We start from the raw sequence: 27223 nt of genomic DNA, 5'->3' as shown, positions 1-27223 counted from the left end.
CGAAGAACAGACGCTTAGCAGTATGCTTTACATTCGCGGAATGCAAAGGCACTTGACCTCAACTAGGGCCACTTTGTCAGGGATTCGGGCGAAGCGGCTACTCACGTGTTCGTACTCGATGTCGGCGGTGAACTTCTTGAGCGTGGTCGCGTCAAACAGGAACTCGTCGCAAGCCTTGCTCCAGTGGACGCCATTGGACTTGTCGTACGAGCACTCCTTCCAGAGATCCCTGTACGGGTTCTTCAGGAACTTGCCGACTGGCTCCTCGTGGTCGCGGGTCTCCAGCAGGTGTTTCTGCTCCTCAGTGTGCTCCCACATGGCTCGCATGGTGATCTGTGAGCACGGATGCATGGTGTTCACAACATATTTTGGAATTCACAGCATAATTAGGCATTGTGCAGTGTGATAGGCCAATGCAGTTGTACTGCTTGTTTTCGATATACTCTCAAGATTGCGTTGCGCTCAGTCCACTTCCTTAAAGCTCATTGCGTCCGACCTCTTTTTTCTTTTTAGTGCACGGCTGAAACGATAATAGCAAACTCCGAGTCACTCACAAGACTTTGCAATCTTACATAGCGGATAGCGCGCATTTGACACAGAACAGATGAAGAACACTAATGCACAGGACTTCCTCTGTTTTGTGTCGAGTCTGCGCTATCCAGTATTTAAGATTATGAAACAACTAGCCCAGCAACGAATTTTGGCAAGGCTTTGCAGGCACGGCCACTGGTAACCGTGATGCTGAGGGGTGAGAAGAATTTTGACGTATCGCGTAATACTTACGTAACAACGCCAGAGAAACGGGAAACTACGGACGATGTTGCCGCAGCATAACATATGTTTGTAATTTCTGGCTTACGTTTGCAGTATATGCAAGCGACTTCAAGGAGACGGCTAGGCATTTCCTGGGACCGGTTTCGTTTAGGTATACATAAGGAAGAGCAGCAAGTTCGGCTGGACGGTCTCCACAATCGTTCCTTGTCGCAGGACAATATCCTTGCGCGCTGTTCCACGGACTGTCTTTAGCATGTGAGGTCTTCGCTTCCCCGGACATGCGTGCCCCTAGGTCGGCTCTAAATGTTGTCTGCCACACTACAACGCAATTTCTCTTTTATCTTCGTTTTGAGTATTGTATTTTCAATTTTTAAATTTTTGATATTTCTATACAAGGATATTCTATTTTTACTCCCTTCTCGCAACAAAGGGTATCGAGCCGTTTATTCTCCCAGGGGGAAAGAAAGAGTCAGTGCTACTCTTCTCGATGATTCCTGACTTCCCACATATATGACTCTCTTTAAAGAGATACGTTAACTCTCTTTTGGGTCCCATGACACTGCGACGAGAGTATAATGAGTGTCAAAGAAAGTTCACGCGTCTCTCAAAAGAGAGTCATACACATGGCAAGTCAGGACAGAAATAAAAGAGTCAAATGACTTTTTTTTTTCTTAGAGTGTACAGTGGAGAACTGCAGTATCTTCCCGATATTATTTTTTTTTCGTGTTCTTTCGTATCAATTTCTGTAGCTGTGGCATTTTTACTCACTTACGTCGGTACAGGTTGCGTACTCACCTTCTGGTCAGATTTGCAGTCTTTTCCGAAGTTCAGGTTGAAGTTAGTGCTGACTGCGTTGCTGTCAGAAATGAGATCCAGAATGCCTATCTTGGCGTAGTCGGGTTGCGGGAACTTCATACTGCCATGGAAACAGATCTGAAGAAGACCCAAAAGCGAAGTCGTTTATTAGATAAAGCCCTGAAGGCACGTATTTTACGTCTAATTGGTGTGACCGCTTTCATACGCCGCTACCAGCGCAAGTTTTTACGGAGTACATCATCTCCGCTCTCGGCATCAACATATTGTTCAACAGGTCCCGGTGACATTCACCGACTCGTTTTTTCTTCAATATACGCACCAGATACGTAAGAAAGTGTTGACCGTCTACTGGGTGGTAGTGCTAACAAGGTAAAAAGTAAGCGTTCGTAGTGTGATGCTACACAAAGCACATGACTTAACAATTGTAACATTCGTATCTTCCTGAAAAAGGACTTTCTACGTGTGTCCCTACATTTTTTTTTAGATTCCCACAGGGCTTCTTGCATTACGGTTATTTACTTACCGGGAATTCCTTGTCGTTTTCATGAAAACCGATTTTACGTGTGTCACTTAGATGTATGATTGAAAGTGATTTTTAAGGGCTCGTTTTTTTTTTTTTTGTTAGAAACAATAATAATGAGAACTAACAGACAATAATGCCTAGGAAAGTATGGGGGGTGGTGGTATTTGTAATAATTAGGATATATATATATGAAGAAAGTACAGTGTACGAAGAGATAACATGCCGCCGGCAGGGACCGAACCTGCGACCTTCGAATAACGCGTCCGATGCTCTACCACTGAGCTACGGCGGCGGTCATCCCCTCGTCCACTTTATGGGGTATATATGTGCATTTAAACCAAGCAGTGTTAGTCAGCGCCGATCGCAGCCATGGTGGCGAGTGTGGAACACTCTTTTTTCTGCCTGTTGGCGTCACGTAGCACGTGATCTTTTGACGAGCCGGCAGCTGGCCAATAATCCCTCGCATACTATCTGAAGTCATCAAGTCTGCCAGAACGAGACCCTCGCTATGAATGAAGGAAAGAACGTGATTTTTAAGGGCTCGTTTTTCTTTGTTAGACACAATAATAATGCTCCGTTGCTATATCTTGCTGTAGGTGGCGGTTTGTGTCGTTGCGCGCTTCGTTCAGGTCTGTTTTACTGTCGTTCCAAAGAGCCGCTTAGTGCCTCTACCCAAGAGGACATTCATTATTGCTTAAGACCTACGTGGCCCGTGGACGCTGCCGGTGCTTGTTTATTCACAGTGTTTGCGCGAACGTTTCAAACGTGTGTGCCACGGAAACATTTCAAATATAGGACTTCATCCATGCGAATCACATTCGCAATGGCTATTCGTCAGGTAAAGATCTTCATACTTCCAACGACTTTACACACTCGCGCTAGGCTAGTCTAACGTACCTTGACTGGATCGGTCTCGTCAATGCCGAACGGCGTGCGGTCGTAGATGAAGTTGATGTTGTGCAACAGCAGGTCCCGGGTCCGAGTGTACACCATCTCGGAGACGATCTTTCGCTCCCGCTGGCCCCTCAACACCATTTCGCCGTCGATGACCGTCGTGTATGAGCGAGCCTCGTCGCGCACCGAGAAGGCCGGGTCACCGATCTCGGAGGCGTACTTGGACGTGAATATCTGGTTTCCGCGGCTCTCGGGAGTCAGGAACTTCCAGCCGAACTTCAGCTCGATCTGCGTAAGACGAGTCGCGGTGCCGCGACGTCACTAATGGTAATGTGAAGAAACATATATAGAGAAGGGTGCCATTAGATTTTCGCAGAATTATTGGAAAACCGTGCCAATTAATAGAACGTCGTGCTGATAAATTTTGATTGACGGGATCACAGTTCACAGCTTATTGTTGAATGCGTGAGTTCCGACGGTTTTGTGACAATATTTACAACGCATAGAGCTCTTGCTATACGCTAAATGTCAAAGCAAACCAGCAGTCACAAGCTCCACATTTCTAGCCGCACTGCATTTGAACGTTTTGTGCTGATAAATATCAACTGCTGGTACTGAGATTCACAGAATAATTAATGTGAGCAAGTTTTGTAGATCTTGAGCGCTTTTTGCGGAGCCCAGAGTTTTACCTAAGCTATCAAATACCGCATCGTATGAGCAGCTACAACAGTTACAAACCTAAGCGCATTTAAAGAATGATATATAGTCGCTATCTTCCCTATCTACGTGTTGGTGTACCATGTTAGCACATGAAAAAAAAAAACGCTCTTTTTTTTCTCTTTCCCAGCGCAGGCTGCGTCGTTTCCACGAAGCCCGGCATTGTGTTTCCCGAGTTTTAGATGTCAGCGGAAACTTACAGCATGATTGACGCGTGGTGTAAATTAAATTGCATACATATGCATCAACATTTTTATAACGTACAATATAGTACTGTTTTGTCTATTTATTACCAACATAAACGTTCTTGTAGAAGCGGTTGTAGAAGCTCTCTGCGCGAAAATGTTTGAGGCCCGTGTACCTAGATTTAGGTGCACGTTAAAAAACCCCTGGTGGTCGAAATTTCTGGAGCCCTCCTCTACGGCGTCTCTCATAATCATATCGTGATTTTGGGAAGTTAAACCCCAGATATTGGAAGTTTTCCGCATTCAGGAATGCCACCTATCTTCGATAGGTGATAACATTCCACGAATGAGTTTTGCCCGCAAGCCACCTGGTTTTGATCGCCGGTGTCAAAACGTTATCGTGGGTTTGCCCATGCTAACAGGTGCTTACTTCGTTCGTGATGTCTCGGTTGGCTGGCGTGAGGATGACGTTGAGCTTCCTCGGGTGCCACATGGGGTTCTCGGTTAGGTAGTAGTACTTCTGGCGGAGGTCGCCGAAGTACCAGAAGTCCATCCACGAACCCCAGAAGTCGTACGTCTCCAAGTAGTGGCCGTCCAGTTTCAGGCCGACGCCCAGCATGTCGTGGAAGTACTCCTTCTCAAACTGCGAATAAAAGTCGAAAAAAAAAAGAGTACGCCTGTTTCATCTCGCCTTTTTTTGTTACTGAAATGATGAATAGGCCAGGTTGGTGCCATTATGGTGGCACCGGCTACTCCTTCTCGCTTAGCAGACAAAATATGTAAGAAAACATAATTATAAGAAGGGCGCAAAATGCTATACAGTCGAAGACAAGATGTGCAATTGCAGTGCCATCGAACACCAGACGAGTCTCAAGTAGTCGGTACAAGTTCAAATAGGTACAATAAGTTCACATACACACGTCCAAGCTCAGACATTCTGTATAGCTTGACATGCGCAGGAAAGGACACTAAGACAAATAATTACACATAACATGAAACACACGATCACATTATACATTGGTTTTCAGTATGAAGAGGAAGGCGACAGCTTCGTGTACGTTAATATTTCCATAAAATATTTAATTCTTCCAGAAGCTTCTTTAAGTGTTCTCCATTAGGGCGGGCGAAGTTTCCGCCCTCCCCTCCCCCTCCTTCCCGCTCTTGCTGAACCCCTCTATCCGAGGCCCTTATGAAAACGCATTGCAAATACGAGGCACAAGGGCAAGGCAGCCCACCCCCTCCCCTTGAGCGTACGCCTATGTCTATAGCTCGAGAGAAGACATCATATGTTAACTCGTATAGAAACTTCAGCGAACAACCTAGTTCAATTAGAGTTTTCAGTAACCTGCTTTTCATAGTCATTAGTTTGTTAGGCTTGGACTTTATTCCCTTTTAAAGTCTGTTAACTCCTTTAGCTTTTCTTGTTGTCCCTTCAACGCCGCTACATTTTGGCTCATCGGTGAGCATGGACACACGATGTCTCCGAACTGCGTTCGTACTTTACGATCCACTGTTAAAGGAAACACCCGAATGAGCACCTTTCATAATGTTGGCCCCCTAACTTCAAGTGGATGTGTAAACACTATTCGTACACGGCACTAGTCTGTCAAAAGTAGTGAGAAATGTCAAACACCAGTAGTCTTCTGCAAATCTAAGCGGCTACACTTTTTGCAAGACAGCGAATTGTGGACATGGCCTGCACGCAAGTGTTCCCTTTAACAGTGTACCGGTCTCTACATGTAAGTCTGCGCGTACAAGACGAGCGCTGTCAGTGTGCTGACCTTGTGAAGATCTTCGGGCATGAAGATGTCGACGCGGGTATCCTCGTGAATGATGGGCAGGGAATTCTCGAAGCTCTCGACGAAGCTGAAAGGCTTGAATTCGTAGTGGAACACTTCGTGCGGTGTCTGCGGGCGCGTGTGGATCTTGAATTTATGGTCGACGAAGCTGAGACCGGCGTCAAAGTTGAACGGCACCGAGATGGCGCTTCGGCTGTCGTAGCCCACTCCGACGCTGACCTTCTCGAAGGGAAGCAGGACGCTCGCAGTTTCAATCATGTGCGCATCGTACCTGTCGCGAAAACAAAGAAGTCACAGTTCAGCATCAAGGGCGAAGTAATGAATGCGATAGCAAAAAAAGATTGAAATGTTATACGAAGTAAGGCTAGCAGCGAACTCCGTTAGTAAACGGCATGGCGTGTAACTAGCATATCGTGAACTGGATGAGTTTTCAACTTACAGGAAGTGTCCCTGCATCTTGACGCCGATCTCCTCGATGTACTTGCCATCTGGGGCGACCTTGACGTCGAACTTGAAGTCCTTGTTCTTGTAGTTCATGAAGAACGGTTGCTTCTGCTCAAGGTAGAAAGGCAGACCGAGCTCGGTTGGCAGGAACAGCGACATATCCTCGCCGATCAGGAATTCCTGGACTTTGAAGTCCTTCACCTCTCCGGCCAAGTTCTGGATCCATGAGAACGGGTCGGCTCCTGGGCATTTTTGAAGGAGAGGTGAACGTGAAGGGAAGAGGCGAAACGTCGCTGCTGATGTAATCGGCTTCTGCGGTTTTTTTTTCACTGAAGTGTGCATTGCACAAGTGAGCGTCTAATGTAGCCTTGGCTGCAACAAGGTGACTGTTTTGCCTTGTTGGTACATATCCTTGGTTGGTACAACATACTTGACAAGGAAGACATATCTTAGTACGCAGAATGCTTGAAGAAAGGAGAGGACAAGATATGACATAGCGTACTCTCTAGCTTGCTTCTTCCTACACCCCACGCTGGAAGTGCCATCAGCATCCACACTCTTGCAAAGGGACCGCAACTTACTTTTAGCCGTAAAAACAATATCAACCCCCTCTTTTTTTACCATTCTTTTTGGGCGATGCGAGACCTTGTGCACATATGGTATAGCAGAAACCTTCTACTTAGGCTCATCTTCAAGTGTACCATGTTCTGCACGCTTCTCTGTTTTCTTCAAGCATTCTGTGCTCTAAAAAAATGTTTTCTTCTCAAGTACCCTTGGCTGATCTAGAGGCAGTGGTCTGAGCTGTTTGTGTTCCGCACACAGCAGCTACAGGCATATGCAGTCGAGAAAATTATCCTAGTACACACACTACGTTAGCACTATTTCTCCTATGCCAGCGAGCGTGTACACGTGGAAAATGACCGGCAATGCGGGGAACTCGTCCTAAGACCACCTCGCACCACTTAGCCAGCGTATTGTGCTTGTCGATCGAGGGCACTATGCCCCGCCACGGTGGTGTAGTGGTTATGGCGCTCGGCTGCTGAACCGAAGGTCGCGGGATGGAATCCCGGCCGCGGCGGCCGCATTTTCGATGGAGGCGAAAGTGTTTGAGGCCCGTGTACTTAGATTTAGGTGCACGTTAAAGAACCCCTGGTGGTCTAAATTTCCGGAGCCCTCTACTACGGCGTCTCTCATAATCATGTCGTGGTTTTGGGACGTTAAATCTCAGATATTATTATTATATCGAGGGCACCATAACATATGCTTAGTAGAGAGCACAATAGCATGCCGGCCTCACCTTCAGTAAACAGCGGAGCCAGCATGGTCTCGTTGAAGGTGAAGGACATGATTTCGTTGTTGAAGGCTGCCACCCGGAACGTCACGAATGCCTCTTCGTAGTCACGTGTCTTGATGTGGAGCTGTTCGGCAGAAGAAAAGAAGCACGAAGACAAAAGTAACGTACGTTGCGTGTAGTGTGCATTAATCAGAAGCGTTCGGGGATGTGCAACATTGTTCACTCTTGAAAGAAACGCGTAACACATTATGAAGCTGTTCTGACAGCGAGATTACATTTTAATGCAGGTGCACTACCGAAGATGAAGTTTCTCTGCACTTTGCTTTCTTCTGATAAGGCTGAATCAGGTGACGAGTTAAATTCTCCTTAACGAGTATAAATATTGATCTAAAATGTGGCGAACCCACCCGCTGCACTTCGGTAAACCATCAGCACTACAGTGACACAGCTGGCATTATATGTCCCCACAGGCATATTTCACCTAAATCCACGAACCGCGTCTCACATCTCACCCAGGGTGTCGCCTCCGTCTCGACCAAGGAAGCAGTAGCATTTGTAGACGTTGTCGCATTAACTCACGCAGCCCAAACGTAGATACATGACGTTAGCGCGTGCAGACTGACACCTAAGAGATAACTTTGTTGTAGTTTGTCAATAAAGGAAATCAAGCGTTTATTGCACACGACACCTAGATTTGAAGTCCAGGGTTCGGCGGAAACCCGTCTGGTTGGGAAAGTTCATGGCGGAAAAATCAAGCGCCGACCAATTGTTAAAACACACACACAAAGACAAAGACGTTTCGGTATCGCTACGGGGACCTTGCTCACAAGCAATTTGTGAACAAGGTACCCCTAGCGAGACCGAAACGTCTTTTTCTTTGTGTTTGTGTTTTAACGATTGGTCGACGCTGGATTTTTCCGCCAGAAACCTAGCTTTACGTTTGGTAAAAATGAACCCAGTGTCCCCTTTCTATGGCGTGCCTCGTAATCATATCGTGCTTTTGGCTCATATGCATCCAGAATTTTCTGTGTTGTGTTCGCACCGATCGAGGCTACCCACGGGATGTTCGTTCGCTCACGTTTTGATCGATCTCTTTGACCTCCTTGTTGACCGATATGTCACGCGTGGGCCTCTTGCGTCCGAAGAAGTTCCAGAGGCTGCGCTCCGGGTGTACGTCGCCGGTGACGTGCGGTCCATACACCTTGTCAAGCACGTGATCAAGACCCCAGGCGTCGAAGGTCATCTCGAGGCTGTGGTAGTTGAAGTTGTTCTTGTAGTCGTTCACCTTGAACATCACCGAGCGCGGCAGGTAGCTGTCGTTGGCCATGATGTACGACAGCACCGTGAAACCGCCGTAGTCGTACTCGGCTGTGCGACGGAACGAAAACACGGGGAGAGCGATATAAGTTTAACATGGTGAACATGAATAAGCCGCAGCGTGAAGGTAATGTGTCATCAATAAGGCCTTTATTTTTATTGAATTAATGGTTATAACCACCAATTCAATAATTCAATTATAACCACTGCGGGTCAGCAGTCAAGCACCATATATGGTGCTTGACTGCTGACCCGCAGGTCGCGGGATCGAATCCCGGTCGGAGCGGCCGCATTCTGATGGAGGCGAAATGCTAGAGGCCCGTATGCTTAGACGTAGCTGCACGTTAAAGAACCCCAGGACAGGGGCGTAGCCACAACGAGGGCCGAAACCCCTCCCCCCAAGAAATTTTTCGATTTTGCAAGTGTGCATGTATATACCTGCACACATACAAACACACAGACGAACATACATAATGTATGGCTAAACCTCCCCCCCCCCCCTCTCCGAAAAAAAATTTCTAATTACTATGCTACTGCCCCAGATGGTCGAAATTTCCGGAGCCCTCCGCTACACCGTCTTTCATAATTATAATATGGTTTGGGACGTAAAACCCCAACAATTATTATTAATTCAAGTAATACGAAAATTCCGTAGCGCATGCGCCCATATTCATGTAATAAAGAAATGTAATTTTTTTGGTTCAATGTATGTGGGCTTAAAAGAGGTGTAGCTGACCAAAAAATAGCGGGTAGCGTCAAATATCTGCAGCCGCCTGCCTTTATGCGTGTACTCTACGTTCTGCGCGATGATTATTTATGCCAACTAGGTATGGTTTCCAGTTAATACGTGAGCCGATATATGGCCTTGATGCAAGTAACCCTCTTTTCTAATGTGATCATTCTTATTCATGCATTTGTAAAATGCATGATGGCTGAGTTATGGTTCATTCCGACAAAATCAATGAGCAGCGAAAAGCACTTTCGATGCCGGCGATACAGGTTTTCTTGTGAAATCGATTCGGCTGACTTTCACCTTTCCAACCACTACAAAGTGAGTATAGTAACAAGCGCCCTGCTTTTCATGAGGCTTCTCCGCATTTTGACCACGAATGTATCACGCACGTTCAGCGCTCGTATTAATGCGCACAAGTCGAGTTTGTCAGGACGTTGCACCAATTTGTCAGCCCATTCGGCTATGTACGTAACTAACAAAGCGAATAGAATTCGAAACGCGATTTATTTTATTGCGATAACAATTATATGGACAGTCTCGACGGGTTTTTGCCGTCGCCGTCATGTTCCGTATAACGTCCAAATTGATAACACCCCACCCCTTTCATTGTATGTTCTACCGCAGGTATTTATCTTGTTTGATAAGTCGTGTCTGTTGCTGTAAGAAGCAGTGGAGGTTGTCTCGACTCGTATGTCATATTGGGCCGTACAAAAAAAACACTTCTGTCATGTAATTCGGGAGGTGGCACAACGCTCAATATGCAATTGCGCTTCACTCACGCTCGTATCCACTGTCCATGAGCAGCTTCGAATATGTCCATTCGTTGATGTCCTTCAGTACGTCGATCTCTTCAATGATGGGCATCACGTATCGGAGGTGCTGGGACCTGGTTTGTGGGGATACAAATTGGATACATGAATGGCGATAATTCTTGTAAAGACAGCCTGTACTAGCTTTCGCACTCCTGAATAACTGTGCTCTCAAGTAAGAAATTTGCTCAGCTTGTAAAACTTGAGTTTAATTGCTTGCCCAAGTTGTCTCTTGACAATTAGTTTACCTTCCATCTAAACATTCAATCTTAAGTAGTGCTTCTTGGGGCATTGTCCACTGTCAACACGCGAGATCTGAGTGAAGGAACGGGAACAGCGTTAGTGTAATCAGGTTCAGAACATCAGGGACCGACTAGTTAATAAGTTGGAAATATCAAACGTGAATGTGTTCCACGATGCAGCTCTTACTCTTTAAGAATGTGGAGCCGTTGCGGCGCTTTGAACTCCCATCTAATGTCTTGAAAAATGCTTGAGCACATGGTGTCGCTGGAGCCGACGACCTTTCTACACGTGGTCTTGTCTTGTTCAAGGCAGCCTTGAAGAAGACAAGACCATTTGTCGAAACGTCAGATCCATTGGCACTCATCGCTACGAGCTTCCGTCTTCCACTGGCTTATTAAAGACGATAGTCTTTCTTCTTGGGGAACTTAAACGCAGAAATTTTGGTCTCTCTGTCTTTCTGTTTGTCTGTCTGTCACCTGATTCAGCCACCCGGCCAAAGTTTAACCACTTGCTCAAAGCCCAGCCATCTTGAACTGGTACGGCCGTTCATACTTGTGAACATTGTCGATCAAAAAGCAAATATTACGCATATCTGAGGCGCAACATCAACACATAAGTATTAGGAGGTGTGTTCCTTTACTAGAAGATACATACAGAAGTAATGCTAAAGACCCTAATGTTTCTTTTTCACTTCAGGTCTTGCCTGTCGTATAAGTCGCGGAGACACACACAAGTGGTTATAGCACCCCCCCCCCCCCAAAAAAAAAATGAATTAAAAGCTGGTGTCAACTTACAGATCAAAGTGGCACGGGTATTCTGACTCGGCGAAGCTCTTGAACGTGGTGTAAACGAATGTCATGACCTGCGTGTTGGGCTCATTTGTGACCAAGTCTGCGGCGATGGACTTGAGGAGGTACAGGTCGGGATGGGTCCTCAGGAGAACAGAGAAGGCGGCGATCCGGATTTCGTGGGTCTCGGTCCAGTTTCGGTAGATGGGCAACAGGATTTCACGAACCTGAATCATCCAAGCGCACGAGATTAAGTGACTGCACCTTTCGATAATTACTGTCGCTTTTCAACCATTTTCTGTGTGCAGTATTATGAAGCGCTAAAGCCGTAAACTCCCTAGACGCTCCATTCTAGAGTGCTTCATGTGGTTTTGTGCAGCTTAATTCCGACCCAATCTATGGATCTTCGAACGCAGGTTAAGCATAGAATTTAGTAATAGTACTCTAAAAAGAAATCTGGCGGCAGTGTCTATGGGATCTCCTTTGGCGCTTCAAAGGATCTCCTTTGTGAAAGGAGCTCCAAAGGAGCTCCTTTGACCCATAGCGCTTCAGCCAGCTTGGGAGTGATGAGCAGTGCGTGGATTTGCTGCAGCCGCTTTGTCGCAAGAAGTTCAGCAAAATTTCAGCAGTGCCACTTCACCACATTGACCCTCTTAAGCTCTCTAACTCAAATCAACTCACGTGCTTCACAACGAGGCATTCTTTTATCCGAAACAAAAGCCAAAAAATAAACAAAGACACAAGGGCGTTCGGAGCTTCTAGCACAAAGACTAGGCAAATCCATACTACCCATCTTTCCCATGGTGGCTGAAAGATTGCAGCGCCACAATTTCCACTAGTGAATACTGTAGTAAACTCTATGAATTCAAGCACGAGGGAGAGCTTGTTTTCATCCAGATAATCGTCGAGTTGTCGAAAACTGCCAACTATATGTGGTTCCGGACGCAGAGGTTACAGACATACACAATCACTGGTCATCTCTCGTGTCTTACTTTCCTTATACGTTTCCCTTAACGTCCTATCGCGCAGGCGCAAAGAGTCCTGCTGGTCCCTCACCTTCTCCGGGTACAGGAAGGAGGACTTGGTCATGGACCAGATGGCGACCATCCTCAAGTAAGCCGGGTACTTGTTGATCTTGTCTCGGGCGTAGTGCGCCAGGTACGGCAGAGACTCCTTGACGGCAAAGTTTCCGGCCACCTTGATGTACATCGTTCTCTCGGGGATTCCCATCTCGCGGTCGTACACGGGCACCAGGTACTGTGAGAACAACAGGGCAGTTCATTACGCGTCAAGAGCTGAAGCCGTCGACTCGACTCTCTTGAGCCGTCATCAGTGATCATCAACACTGTTTTCATTCAACCACGAACTTCATCAGAACTACATCTCTAAGGTCGCTCTCAGTGATGGTATTAACTCAGCCTTAGATGCCTCTTCAAACGCGAAAAGCGACCGCCGGCGTCAAACCGAGTGATGCAAAGAAGTCATCATCACGTGATATGAGGTCACCATATGATGTCACAGGTCGCCAAAATTTGTGACATCATCATGAGTGCACTATGACGCCACGTAAGGTGACGTCACACGATGACGTCATTACATGGCATAGTCGGTTGGTCAAAAGTGGGCCGATCCCGAGGGCTCTGCAAAACCACATGAGCTGCAGAAAAGCATCTAATGCTTCCGGTCCCGGAGGCTCTTTGATCTTTGTGATGAGGTGCGCAAGAAGGAAATGGTCGCTTTGGTCAAGCTAGAGCTACAGCTTTTTGCCCAGCTTTCCCACTGGTTCACTTCTTTCTGGTAAATCGGAAATGTGAACACAAGAATCTTCTATTTCTAACGTATGAACCTTAATGACTTTCATGGCGTTCTTTCTTCTGCATCAAGGCTTCCTATCTCTTTCACTGCATCTTTTTATAATTCGAAGAAGTCGCCATATCAGAGTTACACCCCTGGGGTCTCGATTTAACTGAGAATGAGGGTGTTTAACTCACGTTGTAGTATTTGGTGGCGAGTTCTGGCGTGCAGATGGCGTGCTCCTTGGCGTCGTTCCAGGTGTTGTGGTAGTTGAGGATGCAGCTGTCGTGCACCAAATTGCTGAGTGACCGGAGGCAGGCCGAGTGTAGAGTGAACGTCTCTCTCACGTAGCTCGCCTCGCACAGACGCTGCGATAAATTGAGGGGGGAAAAAACAAATGGGTGCATTACAGGTGTGTTAAAAAAAGTGCACAAAACGTAGGCAAAAAAATCACAAATATCAACAGTTTTCTTCCAATGTGCTCAAGAACTACCCTGAAAATTTTACGAGGTCAAGATACCCTTATGTATTCAGGATCGAAATATTGAAAGGATGAAAGGAGCGCCAAAAAGAATTTAGGCCGCTTTATAGCTACAGCGTAGTCATTCTCTGAAATTATGGCCTCGAACGTTAGACGTGTTTAAGTATGCACGCTAAAATATGCAAATATTGAGATATTTTGAAAACGTCTATCACCATTATGAAAAGTAAAGTGAACTCATGCGCTGGTGTATACCGGCCCCTTTCTATTTACGATCTTCATCGACTTCGAGCGAAGTGTTGCTGTCGAGTCTTCGGAATTACTCGTCCATTTAAAATGCTGCCGTATAGTAACGCATAGTATTTGCGTCGTACTCGTGTCTCCAGCACTCACTTGTTCACGTGTCGCAGGTCGTTTTCCTTTGGCATTTCCGCGTTATTTTGACATAATACGCTGTTTAGCCCCGCTCCATACACTCACTTTGTCCCACCGCTTTCTGCTATCACGCGGAAAGCTACTAGTCATTCGTGATGTGATTTGTACCATCAAGGCTACTTGAAGTCAAATTTTGTACGCAAGTTAGGAATGCAACGTCACATTTTAGTGCACTTACGTAGAATTCATCGAAGAGGATCTCCGTGGGCTCCCGGATGTGGAGAGGAAGGTTGATGAGCATCTCGGAGGCAGCGTCTTCATCGAGCTTCTTGCTCTGGATCAGATGCTTGGCGTACATAAAGGCCGGATTTGTGCCGGCAGCAGTGAGTACGTTCAGGAAAGACTCCCTGCGTGAGCGGAAAGTATGCGGAACCATACGTCAAGTCGGGTGGGAGTTCACATCAGAATGGGAGATCAACAAACATGAAACTTATTGATCAGATGACTTTAATCAGGAATCCGAGTGTGCTGAAACTTGCTCTGGACCGCAACGACCGCTGGATTCACAGACTGTCCTACCGTTCGCTGTTACACTTCATACATGAAGCAAATTTGCATGTGCACTTTCGATACCGTGAATTGCTATGCCTGAGGGCAGGCTTTAAAAATAAAAAGAAAGTAAGTGAGAATGAATGAATGAATGAATGAATGAATGAATGAATGAATGAATGAATGAATGAATGAATGAATGAATGAATGAATGAATGAATGAATGAATGAACAACTTTATTTGTCCCTGGTTAAAGGGAAGGGGGCAATAAGTGAGTGAGAAGTATAGCGCGCTTTCGGGCTACTAAAGTGATGAACTACTGCGCAAATACTTCGTCAATAGGTAATATAAACCATATTTATGTAAGGACGTTAATTATGTTCAAGCATTATTTGGACCGCGTTGATTGACTTAGCTTAGCAGCGCTTTGCTTGCTGCTTTCGCACTTAGAACAAATGTTTTTTTTTTTCGACTAAATTCCGCAAGTATGCGCCACATTCGCAGCTCCTGCTGCCTAGTAAGCTAGAAATAATGAAAGAATGCGCAATATTTGAAATCAAATGAACGCACTTGTGGTCCTTGGAGCCAGGCTCAACGTAGCGGTGGTAGAAGTCGTCTATCTGGTTGTAGTCAAGGAGGACGAACGAATAGATGACTTCCAGGAACCTTATCGGCAGTTTGTCCTTTTTGATGGCCTCCTTGAGGTCTTCATCGCTGAAGTCCCATTCCACGAAGTTCCTGAAGAGTCGGCCAACCTGTGAAGGAATTATGAATACCTCTCTATGTCATTTGCACCTGCCATCTTGAGTTTACTTTGAAGAATTCTCTATGATTCTTGTTGTTTTAGAAAAAAAGAATCTACCATTGGAAAATGTGCTACTGATGTTCCTCTCGGCAAACAGACTGGTTGGACAAAAACATTTGCAGCCACAATCCATATCAGGTCCTGAATTTAAGCAACGCTTTCGGGTTTCCATCACTCTACAGCCAGTCTTCAGTTCCTGCTCAGATTATTGACATCTTGCTTAACTGTATATTTCTAATGCTATATGGGATATGGCATTAACCGTGGTTTGAAACCAAGGTGAACAACGACTTATTTTACTCAGCTAACGCTAACAGAAACAGTATTTAGAACGAATGTATTCAAAGAAACATAAGACAGCCCTGCGATTTACTTTTCACGTGTTCCGCACGTAATGGCCTGAATTATGTTCAGTTTGCGCAGCTCTCTAGCATAGTCTTGGTTTCCTATTATTAACCACAAAGTTTAACGCCTCTAACTTCTTAGCCTGCAAAAGGCGGGATGTCCTTGCCAAAGTTTGATACCCTTTACTCGTTCAGCTGTTCAGCTCACAGCCTGCGGCACTTTAATATAGGCTCAACGTGTACATGAAATAGTCGCGCCCAATATGAGTTGTAACACACTGCCCGTGGTCAAAGAGGCGCAGACGCTATGTGGTGGCGCCGACATAGACGGTAATCAGTGGCGTGAACATTGTTTCGAGTACTGCTATTCACGAAACCAATTTCCCGCCCGCCAGTGTTACAGCACGGGCTTGGTGCCCCTTCAACTATGTTGAGCTCATACTGAGTGCCACTGTGCCTGTAATGCGTGTTTATGGCAAGCAGATGGAGCTGTTGTATTGAAATATAGAACCGTTCTTGGCGTAATTTTCCCATTTTTACTTGTAAGCTGCACCATTGGCTTTGGGAAAAAGGCAGCTCACTGCGTTCTAAGTTGAACTTTTAATTTCGCGGACTGTATCGATTGCCGTTTGAATTCTCCATTTTAGTATTAAAAAAGATCGCCTTATTGATTACACCAAGATAATTGCGTACGCACCTCATCAACGTTGCCCTTGAGTCCGTACGTGGCTATGAGTTGGTGGGCGCTCTTGAGATCCACCACGCGCTTGGTGTCGTGGTCGTCGGAGAATACAAAGGAAAGCTTCGGGTAGGTCACCATGTCTTCGTTGAAGGTCAAATCACTGACGCTGTCACGTATCTCTATCAAATGGAGTGTCCGGCTGCACAGAGTGAACGCAAAAGAGCAAAAACGCTTGTGAATTGTTTCCAGGTTGAGCGCACCGCTGCGATCACAGTGATTAAAAGCCTTAACAAGTAAAGTGACTTTGAAAGGGTTGACGCTCGGGCAAGTTGGTGTGGATTCATTTCGAAACGTTAACAGCGCATAGAAGGTTTGGAAAGGGACGAGAGAGAGATTTTGTTTCGTAGATTTCTAAACCTTCTATGCGTTGTTAGCATTTCGAATGGTAAAGTGACAATACAGGAAAATAATACGTCGACGTGTATTGTTGAAATAGCGTTCCAGAAACCTATAGTACTGCTTGTTCCGTTCCATGAAACATGCTGAGTTTGAAATAAAATCATGTTTTAGTGGTCCACACACGGCTAGTGCAGTTCAAACAGCCCGCCTTTGAGAACGCTTTATGACGTAACCATGTCCGCCCTTCACTTGCATTACTGCCCGACAGCCGGCGCTGCGGCGCAACGGAGCAAGGGGCCTTAGCGGAACACAGCCCGTTGGAAACTGAACTTGTGTCGTTCTCAAGGGCAACGTCAATAAGTTCTTTTTTGCAGGGATCAGACTGGAATGCACTAGGTTCCAGAATCTCCCACTAGTGGCGCAAAACGTGTCCTTCATTTGCCTTATTTTCTCGATTGATAAAACGCTGCTGTATAGAATGTTGACATTTTAGATGTTCTCAAGCATTGACCTCTCACTCTCACATAAATTGTTATTTGCCTTTAGTGTCCCTTTAAGTGGTCGCCGTTTCGTCTGAAACATTAAGCTTCCAAACAAGCGCATTGTCTTTGTCTCGTCCTACGCTTTCTCGCTCTATTTTCATTCATCGTGAATTACGCTTCAGTGACGAAGTGCTGGGGTCAAGCAACCCCTTAGGTGGGCAGAAGATACTCTCGCGTTAAACTGCTTGACAGTTCAATCAGCTAACATTTTCCGGTATTAGTTTTTCACTCCAATACGACGTGTAAGATTACAGCGTCCAGTTTCCGTGGAAATGAATACATATACGCTTTTAAGCAAGACGTTCTTTCTTTCATGACCCTGGTATCCATTACTGGTTACTTTGCCTTGCGATTATGCACTCAGCATGACATGACAAAGTAGATAATTTCTAAGATTCGCAAGCATTTCTAAAGTTTTAAGCTTCTGAACTAGGAAAAAAAAAGGTGCAATAGTCTCAGCGAAAGTTTTTCTACAGCATCGGGCTTTGATTGAACCTGCATGACGTACTTGAGGATAATCCTGATGATGTTTCCGTCCGGCGTGTAGGGGCTGTACATAATCTCGCCGTCACCGATGATGTTCTCGATGATGAAGTTGTGCCTGGTTCCTCGGATGTCGTAGTGGTATGCCGCGTTGGATGTCAGCGGGTGCTGCGAACATTTGTGATCGAAAGCTTTAGTTGCACTTCTGGGCTGGACCTAGCGTATGGGAACAAACTAAAACTTTCAGACACGACACAACGTGCCTTGGCAAATGTGTGACACGCTGCTGTAGATAACCCGAGCCCAGGTAACCGATCGTCAAGAGCTTTCATGCTCAATTTCTTGAGCTTAAATTTCAGCTTGTTTTCTCGTCAGCTTGTTGCTTCTCCGTCACTGTCATTCTTGCTCTAGCATGCGTCATTTGCGGTGGTCTGGTACATATAGTTCTGAGTAATTGATTATAGGGTTTACAGGTAAGGATACGACGCTTACTTGTCCAACCTTCAGGGGAGCACTGTGCAGCGTCGCCTTTCTAATTCCGCATTAAGAACAACTTTTCCCTAACGCTAACACGAATGACCGCATTAGCATAAAATGTTCATTGTCTGAAAGTTAAGAGAACGTTACAGCGTCGCTGTCCTGGTTCACGAAAAATCCGTGTGAGAAGTTATGATGACTAAAATAGCATTTTTAAGCAATTCACTAGACTATTGATGACATCCTCAAGTCGAGTCATACGCCTCTATAACGAAGTCCGCTGGACCTTCTAACCACTTCTTACACAGTTCACTTCGTTGGGGTCGTACCCGCCGCGGTGGTCTAGTGGTCATGCTGCTCGACTGCTGACCCGAAGGTCTGGGGATCTATTCCAGGTCGCGGCGGCCGCATTTCGATGGAGGCGAAATGCTAGAAGTCCGTGCACTTAGATGTATGTGCACGTTAAGGAACCCAGCTGGTCGAAATTTCCGGAGACCTCCTCTGTGGCGTCTCTTATAATTATATCTTGATTTTTGGACGTAAAACATTAACAATCATTATTAGTTGTAACGGTCGTGCACCAGAGCTCTCACATTATTGCAACAACGAATATTCCTGCGTTATACACGTCATTTCGTTGTAGACAAGTTTGTTGTAGAGGCATTTGACGATATACATGGCGTTTCAGCAAGCTTGCGCCTAGTATTAAAAAACAAAACATATACGCTAGTGTGTAGAATTCACCCAGTGTTATTCTGAGCCTCATGCTGCACGTCATGATATTTTTCCAATCTGCCAAGCGGGTTAATTAACAAAGATTGCTTAAGTAACATTGTGATTTGTAACACGAACGAGAAATCTTGAATACGGAAGTTGTAGTCACTTGTTCTGAAACATCGGAAAATTTTATCTATGCTAAGATAGCTGTCAATCCGCCAAGCTGGGTTATTAACAAAAATCGCTTAATTAACCCATAAGATAGTAAGTCTTATGAAAAAGATTCAATAGAAATCTTGTAACGCTTGTTCAGCAACGTCGGGTTATTTCTTCTATGCTAGCTACCATGTGTATATTTTTCAGCTTTTCTTCTCAGTGCGCGAAATTCAGCTAAAAAATATAATTGGCTCAAGTTAGCTGAAACACCCTGTATTTAAAAAAATCTGAAGCATTCTCTGGGTCTACGCGATATGTTTTACTCACGGTCTCGTCACCGGCGCAGTCGACGCATCGCGAGCCGTGGCTGACTTTGAAGAAGACCTGAGGCGTGTTGCGGCACTTTTTGTAGTTCTTGATCTTGGTCACGTTCAAGACATTGGCGAACGGGTTCTCGGGGTTCACCGTCTTCTGGATGTCGTACATGGTCTCACACTCGCCATAGATGCCATCCTGCGTTGAAGAATCATAAAACTTGCCGCTAGCAACGTCTTACCTATTTGTGCGATAGTTGCTCGTAGCAGACTTTTCGGTAACACAGTTACAGTAACTTAACTACTTTTCGCTGTGATGTACGTAGTAATTTAACGAATTACTTTTGTGGCCTAGTAATTTAGCAATGTAATGAGTTACTTCAAGCGAGTGACCTCAAGGAAATCACTCATTACCTTCCAAGTTACCCTTGACTAAAATATAGCATGTCCGCTTCCCTTATGGCATAAAAAATTGACCAATAAAGGAAATAAAAAATAGCGGACGAGCTAATCTGACTGCCAAACCTTAAGTGTGGGAAGTTTAAGGAAGAGGTCCGAGATATTTATGTAGATGTGCGGTAAGTACTATAGTGTACATGAGTTGTGCATGAATGAACATTTTTTAAAGTGACTTTGAAGTAATTTCATTACTTCTAAAAAGTAATCGTAATATAATGTCATTACTTTCAGCCAGCTGTAATTTGTAATGTAATTCAATAACTTTTTAGGAGAAATATTGTCATCTCTGGGTCGTAGAGATAGAAGTAAATTCTAATTCGCTTGTACGGGCATGCAATGGCGGCAAACTGCTCTATATAACTCCCTAAAAGGTCATATTTAAAAAAATGAGACACCCTTTCTCTCTGGCTACGCTCTGTTTTGAAGCGGGATATCTTATCCCCGTTATTAACTTTCGTTGCAGTATGTATATAGTTACGAAAACTAAGACAGGAGTCGTAGAAGTGAATAACGCATTCAGTGTAGTAAGCACTCATTTGAATTCGGTAGTGTCTGAATATACTTAATCAGCAGAGTCTTACCGTGTTCGATTTCAGTTGGCAAGTCATGTTCCAAGTTCGTGACGTTCATTACCGTAACCGACAAGAATGACCTCTTATAGTATAGCTTGTAGTTTAACGAACATCTGCCCTCCTAAATTAGCGTTTTCAAGAGTTATCTTTGAGTTACCTCGGGTGAAATATCTCATCCATAGACACAACGCACAAAACAGTCGTTCTATTTTTTTTTTTTCTATTCCTTGCCTCAGTGCGGCAAACTTAAGTCTCGTGAGAGGGGTCGGCAACTACTTATACGGCTAAAAAAAGAACTGCACAACAAATAACTGCAACTGCGAAAAGAAAAACTGCACAAGTAGTTCTCTTTTTTTTGTGCATCTGTGCCGAGCAGAAATTATAGACAGCAATATCGGCATTGCTTAAACAGCGGCAAATGCGAAATATTTTTCGGGCGAGGATGTTTGGCAAATCCTGGTATAAACGGCAAGAGATAACAGGCAAGGCACAATAGTTGATACCGCTGCGTCAGTTATTGTGTCATGGTTGCACATTCATAGTCACGGTCACAATTGCGACCAACTGACCTCGTAAATGCGGTACATGCCAGGAAGCTCAGTGCGCATGCTGCCGACGCAGTTGCCTCGTTCGCAGTCGGCGTAGAAGGCTTCTTCCTTGGGCAAGATAGGGTTGATGGCTTCTAGGTCGATGTTGAAGAGACTGACAATGGCCTTCTTCATGTTCACTGACCAAATGGGTTCACCCCGGGTCACCTGGATGTTCATTATCTGCGGCGCGGAGGCAAGAACAACATGCCATGTCACAAACCGAGCAGGGAATCAGTGTTCGCGTGTTGAACACTTAGTTGTGTTCGCAGACGCAAGGATGCCCGGAGACCTCTCACACTGAACTCCTGCTCTCCTCATGGTATAAAAGTAAAAAAAAAAAAGAAAGAAAAAAAAACACGGAAGAAGACGACTTAACCAACTAGTGACCTCGGCAGCTAGCTGTTTAGGGACACATCCTGCTGTAGTTATGATCAAGTGCGTAAATAAAAGCACCTTTTGAAGTCGGCCTGGAGTGGAACGATATATTCCGGATTTCGGGCTTCGTTTTTTGAGACGAATGCTGAGGTTTGACTACATTAGTTTGCTTAAAGTATCGACTATCTTTTTACTGTGTTGTACTGTATGAGTGCTTCGAATTCTGTTGAAATATTTTTGACTGTTACATTGTTTGTTAGACGCAGTACTACTAACGAGACATTTTAGTACAACACAAGCTTCATCTCGAATACTCTGCCTACCGGGGCATGTAGCCGCTACTTCCCCCCACCCCCCGTCTTTTTATTTTTTATCTTGTTTTTGTGAAAGCTACTCACGATAACGTCGACGATAACTTCTGAACTTATTTAAATAGTCTCTAACCTTCTCTAGCTAGACGCTAACCTCAAGTGAAGTGCACACCAAAATGGAAACAGGCACATGCCTTAAAGTGACACTAAGTGAAGCAATGAATAGGTTTAGATTTTTTTTATTGAAATAGAAAATAAATGAAGGCGTTGTTGTCACCATTGCTTGGTGACGACTACCCCTTTCCACATAGTTGTTGGGATAGAAAATAAGAAACAAAAACTATATATATACCACATGTTCAATAACTCTCGTTTCAACAGAGCGCACATACCGTCGCGGTGCAGTCTTTCAATATAGTCCGCTCAGTAACCAACGCAAATATTGGTGTCTTCAAAAAAAAAAACGCTGGGGGTCTAGATTAATAAATTGTACCCTGGGAACTGTAATGTCGTTAATTTCACGATCATAGATTTATTAACAGAGGAGAAAACCAAGGTCAAAGTTCCATTTTTAAATTTCGCGCCGAAATCGCCGCACGTGACGTCACGGATTTCAAAGCGTATTTCTCGCATTTTGGCGACGCTCGCTCAACGAAATTTCTCGAAACTTGGTTTGTTCCCCTCAGAGGATAATGTACTTCATTTTTACTGGTCAGGAACTACGCAGAACCTGGTAGATGCCGTCAAACGCTATGACGTCACGACGTCCGGTGCTGGAATTTCAAGGAGGTGTCGCCACCAGCATTTTCTTTTTGCGCGTTTTCTCGCTTACCAAGCGCGTTCTTGCGGCAAACCTGGTGACAATGGAATTGCGAAAGAGTTATTCACTGATATGTGAAATTTCGTTGTTCTCTTTAGTGTCCCTTTAAATCGAAACTGGAAGTCAACGTAATGAACGAAGCGGTTAGCTGGAAGTCACGTGTCCGACCGGAAGTGGCCCAACGGATGCTAGATACGACACTGAAGTCACGTGACATAAGTGGAAAGTGACGTAACTGGGGAAACGGTACTTGTGATGTGAATGCGACGCTTTGTTCCATATCGGTCCAGTGATTGACAGTCTATAATTTTTATCATACTTAACTTACAGTCGTGTCGTAAGCGCTGTCTCTTATCTTCTTCATTAATCACCAAGTTTAATTCGCGGCAGCGCCCCCATAGTCGCGCATTCACGCGAGTGTTTACAGATATTTGCTCTAACTTACCTTTCCGTGGTCGTACCGAGCCGTGAAGGGCTTCTCGATGAAGCGGGTCAGCTCGTCCACCATTCTGTATTGGAACGGGTGCTCGCCGAAATCCTCCACATCCTTGTGAACCCTGTCGAACTTCATGTCGATCACCTGGCGCAAAACGGGGCATATTAGTGCTTGAAACATGCAGGGCACACGTGTAGGCGTGCGTAGGGTTATCCAGTAGGGGCGTGAACTTTCACCGCACAGACCCTCCCACCATCTTTCCTCTGCTCCACCCCCCACTTTGTCAAGTGCCAACGAAATGAACCTTCGCAAAGGATGCGTAAATGAAAATTGAGCGGATGATGTGTTTCCCACAAAGGCCTGCCCTTGGTGTTTCTTGGTTAAAGGCGGGAACTAAACAGCTCTAGCTATGCAGCATCAAGTGCATTGGTTTAGATCCTGGGACCTTGGCCTACGGTATCGCATATGCGCAAGGCCACGAAAGCCCTCTTGTGCTTCTTGAGGACCACCGGACTTCACGAGCGCCTGTGAACAGACAGCGCGAGTTCGTGTTGTGTAGTTTCAAGCTAACTGTTCATCCATCTCTTTCTTACTCTTCTTCTCTACCCTTTCCTTTCTAATATTCCCCCTTCCCCCACCCAAGTGTAGGGTAGCCAACCGAGCCAAAGCTTGGTCAACCTCCCTGCCTTTCCTCTTCGTATCTCTCTCTCTCTCTCTCTCTGTCTGTATACTTCCGCGTAAACCTACGGGGAAAAAAAAGATTGCGCTGAAGTGGGCGTACTGTGAGGTTGGAGGCCATTTTAGTTCATTGCCTTATTCTTTTAAAATGATTACGCTTGATGAGATGACGACAGCATGAATTGATGACAAGAAAGCCGCGTAGTCGCCGTTGTTTCGAGTGTCAATCGATGCTCACCTTGAAAATGAGATAGTCCCTCTTGGGCTGTACCAAGATCTTGCTCTTGAGGACGATGCCGGAGACTTGCTGACTCATTCCGGGCATGAACGTGTGCAAGTGTCCGTAGTAGTCGTATATGTACTCGCGTCCCATCTCGTAACCTGCGAGACCCCGGCACGTAAAAATCAGTCGCTCAAACTCCAGAAAAGGAAGAAGAAAAAAAAGAAAGAAAGTAACGTAAGCAATTCTAATCCGCAATTTATACAAAGACAATACTATTAAAGCCACATGCAGTGCAAATGTGCAACCCGCCGCGGTGGTCTAGTGGTTAAGGTGCTCCACTGCTGACCCGAAGGTCGCGGCATCGAATCCCGGTCGCAGCGGCCGCATTTCGATGGAGTTCAAATGCTAGAGGCCCGTTCACTTAGATTTTAGGCGCACGTCAAAGAACCCCAGGTGGTCGAAATTTCCGGAGCCCTCCACTGAGACGTCCCTCATAATCATATCGTGGTTTTGTCACGTAACAAGCCCCCCCCCCCCCCCCCAAGTCAACCACAAAGGCTGCAAGCCTTTTTTTTTTTCTTGAATTCTATACTGAGAGCAACCGCTCCGGCGTATTTCTTTCTCCCTTTATTGTATGATCTTTTTTCTTAATTAACACCACGCACACACAGACACACACACACACACACACACATACACACACACACACACACAAAAGAAAGTAGTCACATTCAAATTCCCGTAATCTTAAATAGCTCGTTGACGCGTTTATAGTTTATGAAATCTTACCATTTCCGAAGGTGAAGGACACTGTTGGCGGGAAAAAGAAAGAAAAAGCAAGTCACGTGTTAGCCACATGTTGAATATGCTTTCCAAAACATTTTATTTTTTTTCGCTGAAAACTAGAGAGCTTTCTTTTTCTAAGGAAGTGCCTTAGGACAGCCATGTGTGTAAGTCATTAAAAGCACGAAACAATACTGCTGTCATGCTCTTTTTTCAAGGCTATTGAGCCCAGAGTAGTCCTGTGTGTTTCAATAGCACCAACTGCATTGGCTATAACATTACGTATTCGTCAGCAATTTATAAATAGCTCCCAAATTTATCGCCTCAAGGCTGTGAAATTCTGGACTCGAGACGCCGCCACTTTGACAAAAAACGTTTGCCTCATTGAAAATTTAAGCTCTAACTAAGACACGGATAGTGTCCCCTTTCCCCCATCGCTAACGCACAAAAATGTACCGTCTACGGTGACGCCTAGGGTGCTCCGCTTTAGAAGGTTCAGACAGACATCGCGACATTTCATGAGCTTGTTAAAAAAATGTCCTCCACAAATGCGTCGTAACATATGCTGAGCACTTCTACATGTTCTGAAACGTTGTCCGGCTGGAAATGATATGCGCTATCATGAGCGCACATCGTGCGAACGGGTACCATGGTACGGTACACTTGTGGAGCTAACGGGACGTTTTCTCATACGTTGCATGCACATGTATGGTCAGTACCCCCTGAGGGCAAGTTACTGTCGCAATGAACGCTCACTTAAAGGACTCCTCATTACTCGACAATGTGATGAACCAGTGGTTCCGGAAACCGCGGGATCCGCGAAGCCATTCTTGGGGGTCCGAGGAACCCATCCTCGAAAAAAAAAAAATACTCCTTTTTTGAAGGCACAATATGCTAAGTGCCTCCGTGACAGCGGCCCCTTTCGATTTTTGGTAATCTTCGCCGCATAACACATTTGCATTGCGGCGGAGCTGACTTATGTTTTCCTTTCTTCGTAAGATGGCTGTAAAGCTTTCCTTGCAGTCTTCTACTACATGTGCGCGCTATCATGCTTTTCTAGGCTTGCATATTCGAAGACCAAACATAGCTAGAAACAGGTTTAATGTGGCTGCAGACCGCACAACTTATTTACAAGTTGTTGAGATTGAATTGGCGTGGAACTTTAGTTTGTCCATTCTTTACGAGGGAGAAATCAAAGGCACCTATTTCACGCTACATCGGTGTTACGTTATGACCCTTCCCTTTTCTCTCACTGCAAGGGGTCCCTCGTCACTTCTACAAGTCCACGAGGGGTCCTCCAAACATCCATGGCTGAGAACCACTGTGCTAAACCGTATCTATTGCTGCGAAGATGCGTCTTAGATTGATTCCTGCTGCTCTTGGAGCGAGAAGTTTATGTATCGTTCTTAGTCTAACGATCGGTACTCAAAACCATAACTTTTGCTCCTGTACCGTGATGATCGGTACATCCACAGACACCCCTCCATCCATGTCACGACCGCCGTTCAATTCAGCAAAAAAAAAAAGAAAGAAAACGACAACGCGAATAAAAATATCTAAGTACTCACCGGCCACAGCCGCGAGGGCTGCAAGCCCCAGTAGTAGCCGCATGATTGTTCCTCGGTCACTGCAGGACGGAGCTCAGACCCCGCGCTGTAACGGCCGCTACTTGTGCAAGGCAGGGGGGCGCTTTTTTATAACAACCGCCCGACGACCCACGTGATCCGAGCTGACCAATGGGAGCGGAGCGGCTGCTCGGACAGGTAGTACAAGTGTGATAACTTGTATCGACGAGAGCCCTTCGCAAGACTTGTATCGGTTCCTTGTGTGGCGCGTGATCGGATGATAAGCATTCGGCCTCCGGCTGTCTTCGAGGGTCTCGGACCCCTTCACGAGGGGCGACAGAGCTTTTCCCTCCACCGTGTCCGATAGAAATGAAACCACTCGAAAGCATCAAAAAAAGAAACAAGCTCAGTTTTGTCCTGAGAGGAGATGTTTTCTTGTCGCGGCCAATGTTTTTTTTTATTCAAATAGGGCAACGGTGGAACGAGCCTTCTCGAGCGAAATCGCCGCCAAAGGGTCGTCGAACCTGAATTTACTTTTGTAGCGATAAATATTGCTCTTTGAACACGGAGCCGCGATCCTACATGTGATCGCTTCGTGCACCCGAAGCAGGCTCCTGTGCCGTTCTTTTCTAATAATTGTTGAGGTTTTACGTTCCGAAATCACGATACTATTATGACGGACGCCGTAGTGGAGGGTTCCGGAAATTTTTACCATCTGGTGTTCTTTAACGTGCACCTAAATCTAAGTACACGGGTCTCAAGCATTTTCGCCGCCATCGATAATGCGGCCGCCGCGGCCGGGACTCGATCCCGCGACCTTAGGGTCAGCAGTCGAGCTCCGTAACCACTGGGACAACGTGGCGGATTGTTTGTTTCGCATCAATTTCTGGGCAAAGATGCAACTCACCTTCGCGCGCTTGTGCTCGTGTACTTCTGCAACTCATCTGGATATTTCG

The 27223-nt window shown here is 45.6% G+C and overlaps 1 protein-coding gene across 1 annotated transcript in view; it reads right to left on the bottom strand.

The window, feature by feature from the left end:
- The window catches only part of LOC119404815 (vitellogenin-6), a 32766-nt gene extending 6364 nt beyond the window's left edge, over positions 1 to 26402 (bottom strand). Inside the window, exons 1-22 of the mRNA XM_037671487.2 lie at positions 26271 to 26402; positions 24709 to 24729; positions 23935 to 24077; positions 23028 to 23162; positions 21056 to 21256; positions 19469 to 19654; positions 17817 to 17959; positions 16383 to 16566; positions 15107 to 15291; positions 14225 to 14393; positions 13328 to 13498; positions 12393 to 12593; positions 11343 to 11563; positions 10276 to 10382; positions 8525 to 8814; positions 7450 to 7570; positions 6148 to 6394; positions 5691 to 5979; positions 4340 to 4552; positions 3011 to 3295; positions 1570 to 1707; positions 106 to 333 (exon numbers count right to left, since the gene is read on the bottom strand). Coding sequence (XP_037527415.1) covers positions 106 to 333; positions 1570 to 1707; positions 3011 to 3295; positions 4340 to 4552; positions 5691 to 5979; positions 6148 to 6394; positions 7450 to 7570; positions 8525 to 8814; positions 10276 to 10382; positions 11343 to 11563; positions 12393 to 12593; positions 13328 to 13498; positions 14225 to 14393; positions 15107 to 15291; positions 16383 to 16566; positions 17817 to 17959; positions 19469 to 19654; positions 21056 to 21256; positions 23028 to 23162; positions 23935 to 24077; positions 24709 to 24729; positions 26271 to 26313 — 3921 coding nt within the window. The 5' untranslated portion in view covers positions 26314 to 26402. The remainder of the gene's footprint in view (positions 1 to 105; positions 334 to 1569; positions 1708 to 3010; positions 3296 to 4339; positions 4553 to 5690; positions 5980 to 6147; positions 6395 to 7449; positions 7571 to 8524; positions 8815 to 10275; positions 10383 to 11342; positions 11564 to 12392; positions 12594 to 13327; positions 13499 to 14224; positions 14394 to 15106; positions 15292 to 16382; positions 16567 to 17816; positions 17960 to 19468; positions 19655 to 21055; positions 21257 to 23027; positions 23163 to 23934; positions 24078 to 24708; positions 24730 to 26270) is intronic.
- Positions 26403 to 27223: the final 821 nt, after the last annotated feature.

Source organism: Rhipicephalus sanguineus, chromosome 9 (genome assembly GCF_013339695.2).
Source record: "Rhipicephalus sanguineus isolate Rsan-2018 chromosome 9, BIME_Rsan_1.4, whole genome shotgun sequence".
NCBI classification, from domain to species: domain Eukaryota; kingdom Metazoa; phylum Arthropoda; class Arachnida; order Ixodida; family Ixodidae; genus Rhipicephalus; species Rhipicephalus sanguineus.
Note: the sequence above shows the minus strand (reverse complement) of the source record. Positions and strands in the feature narration are given on the sequence as shown.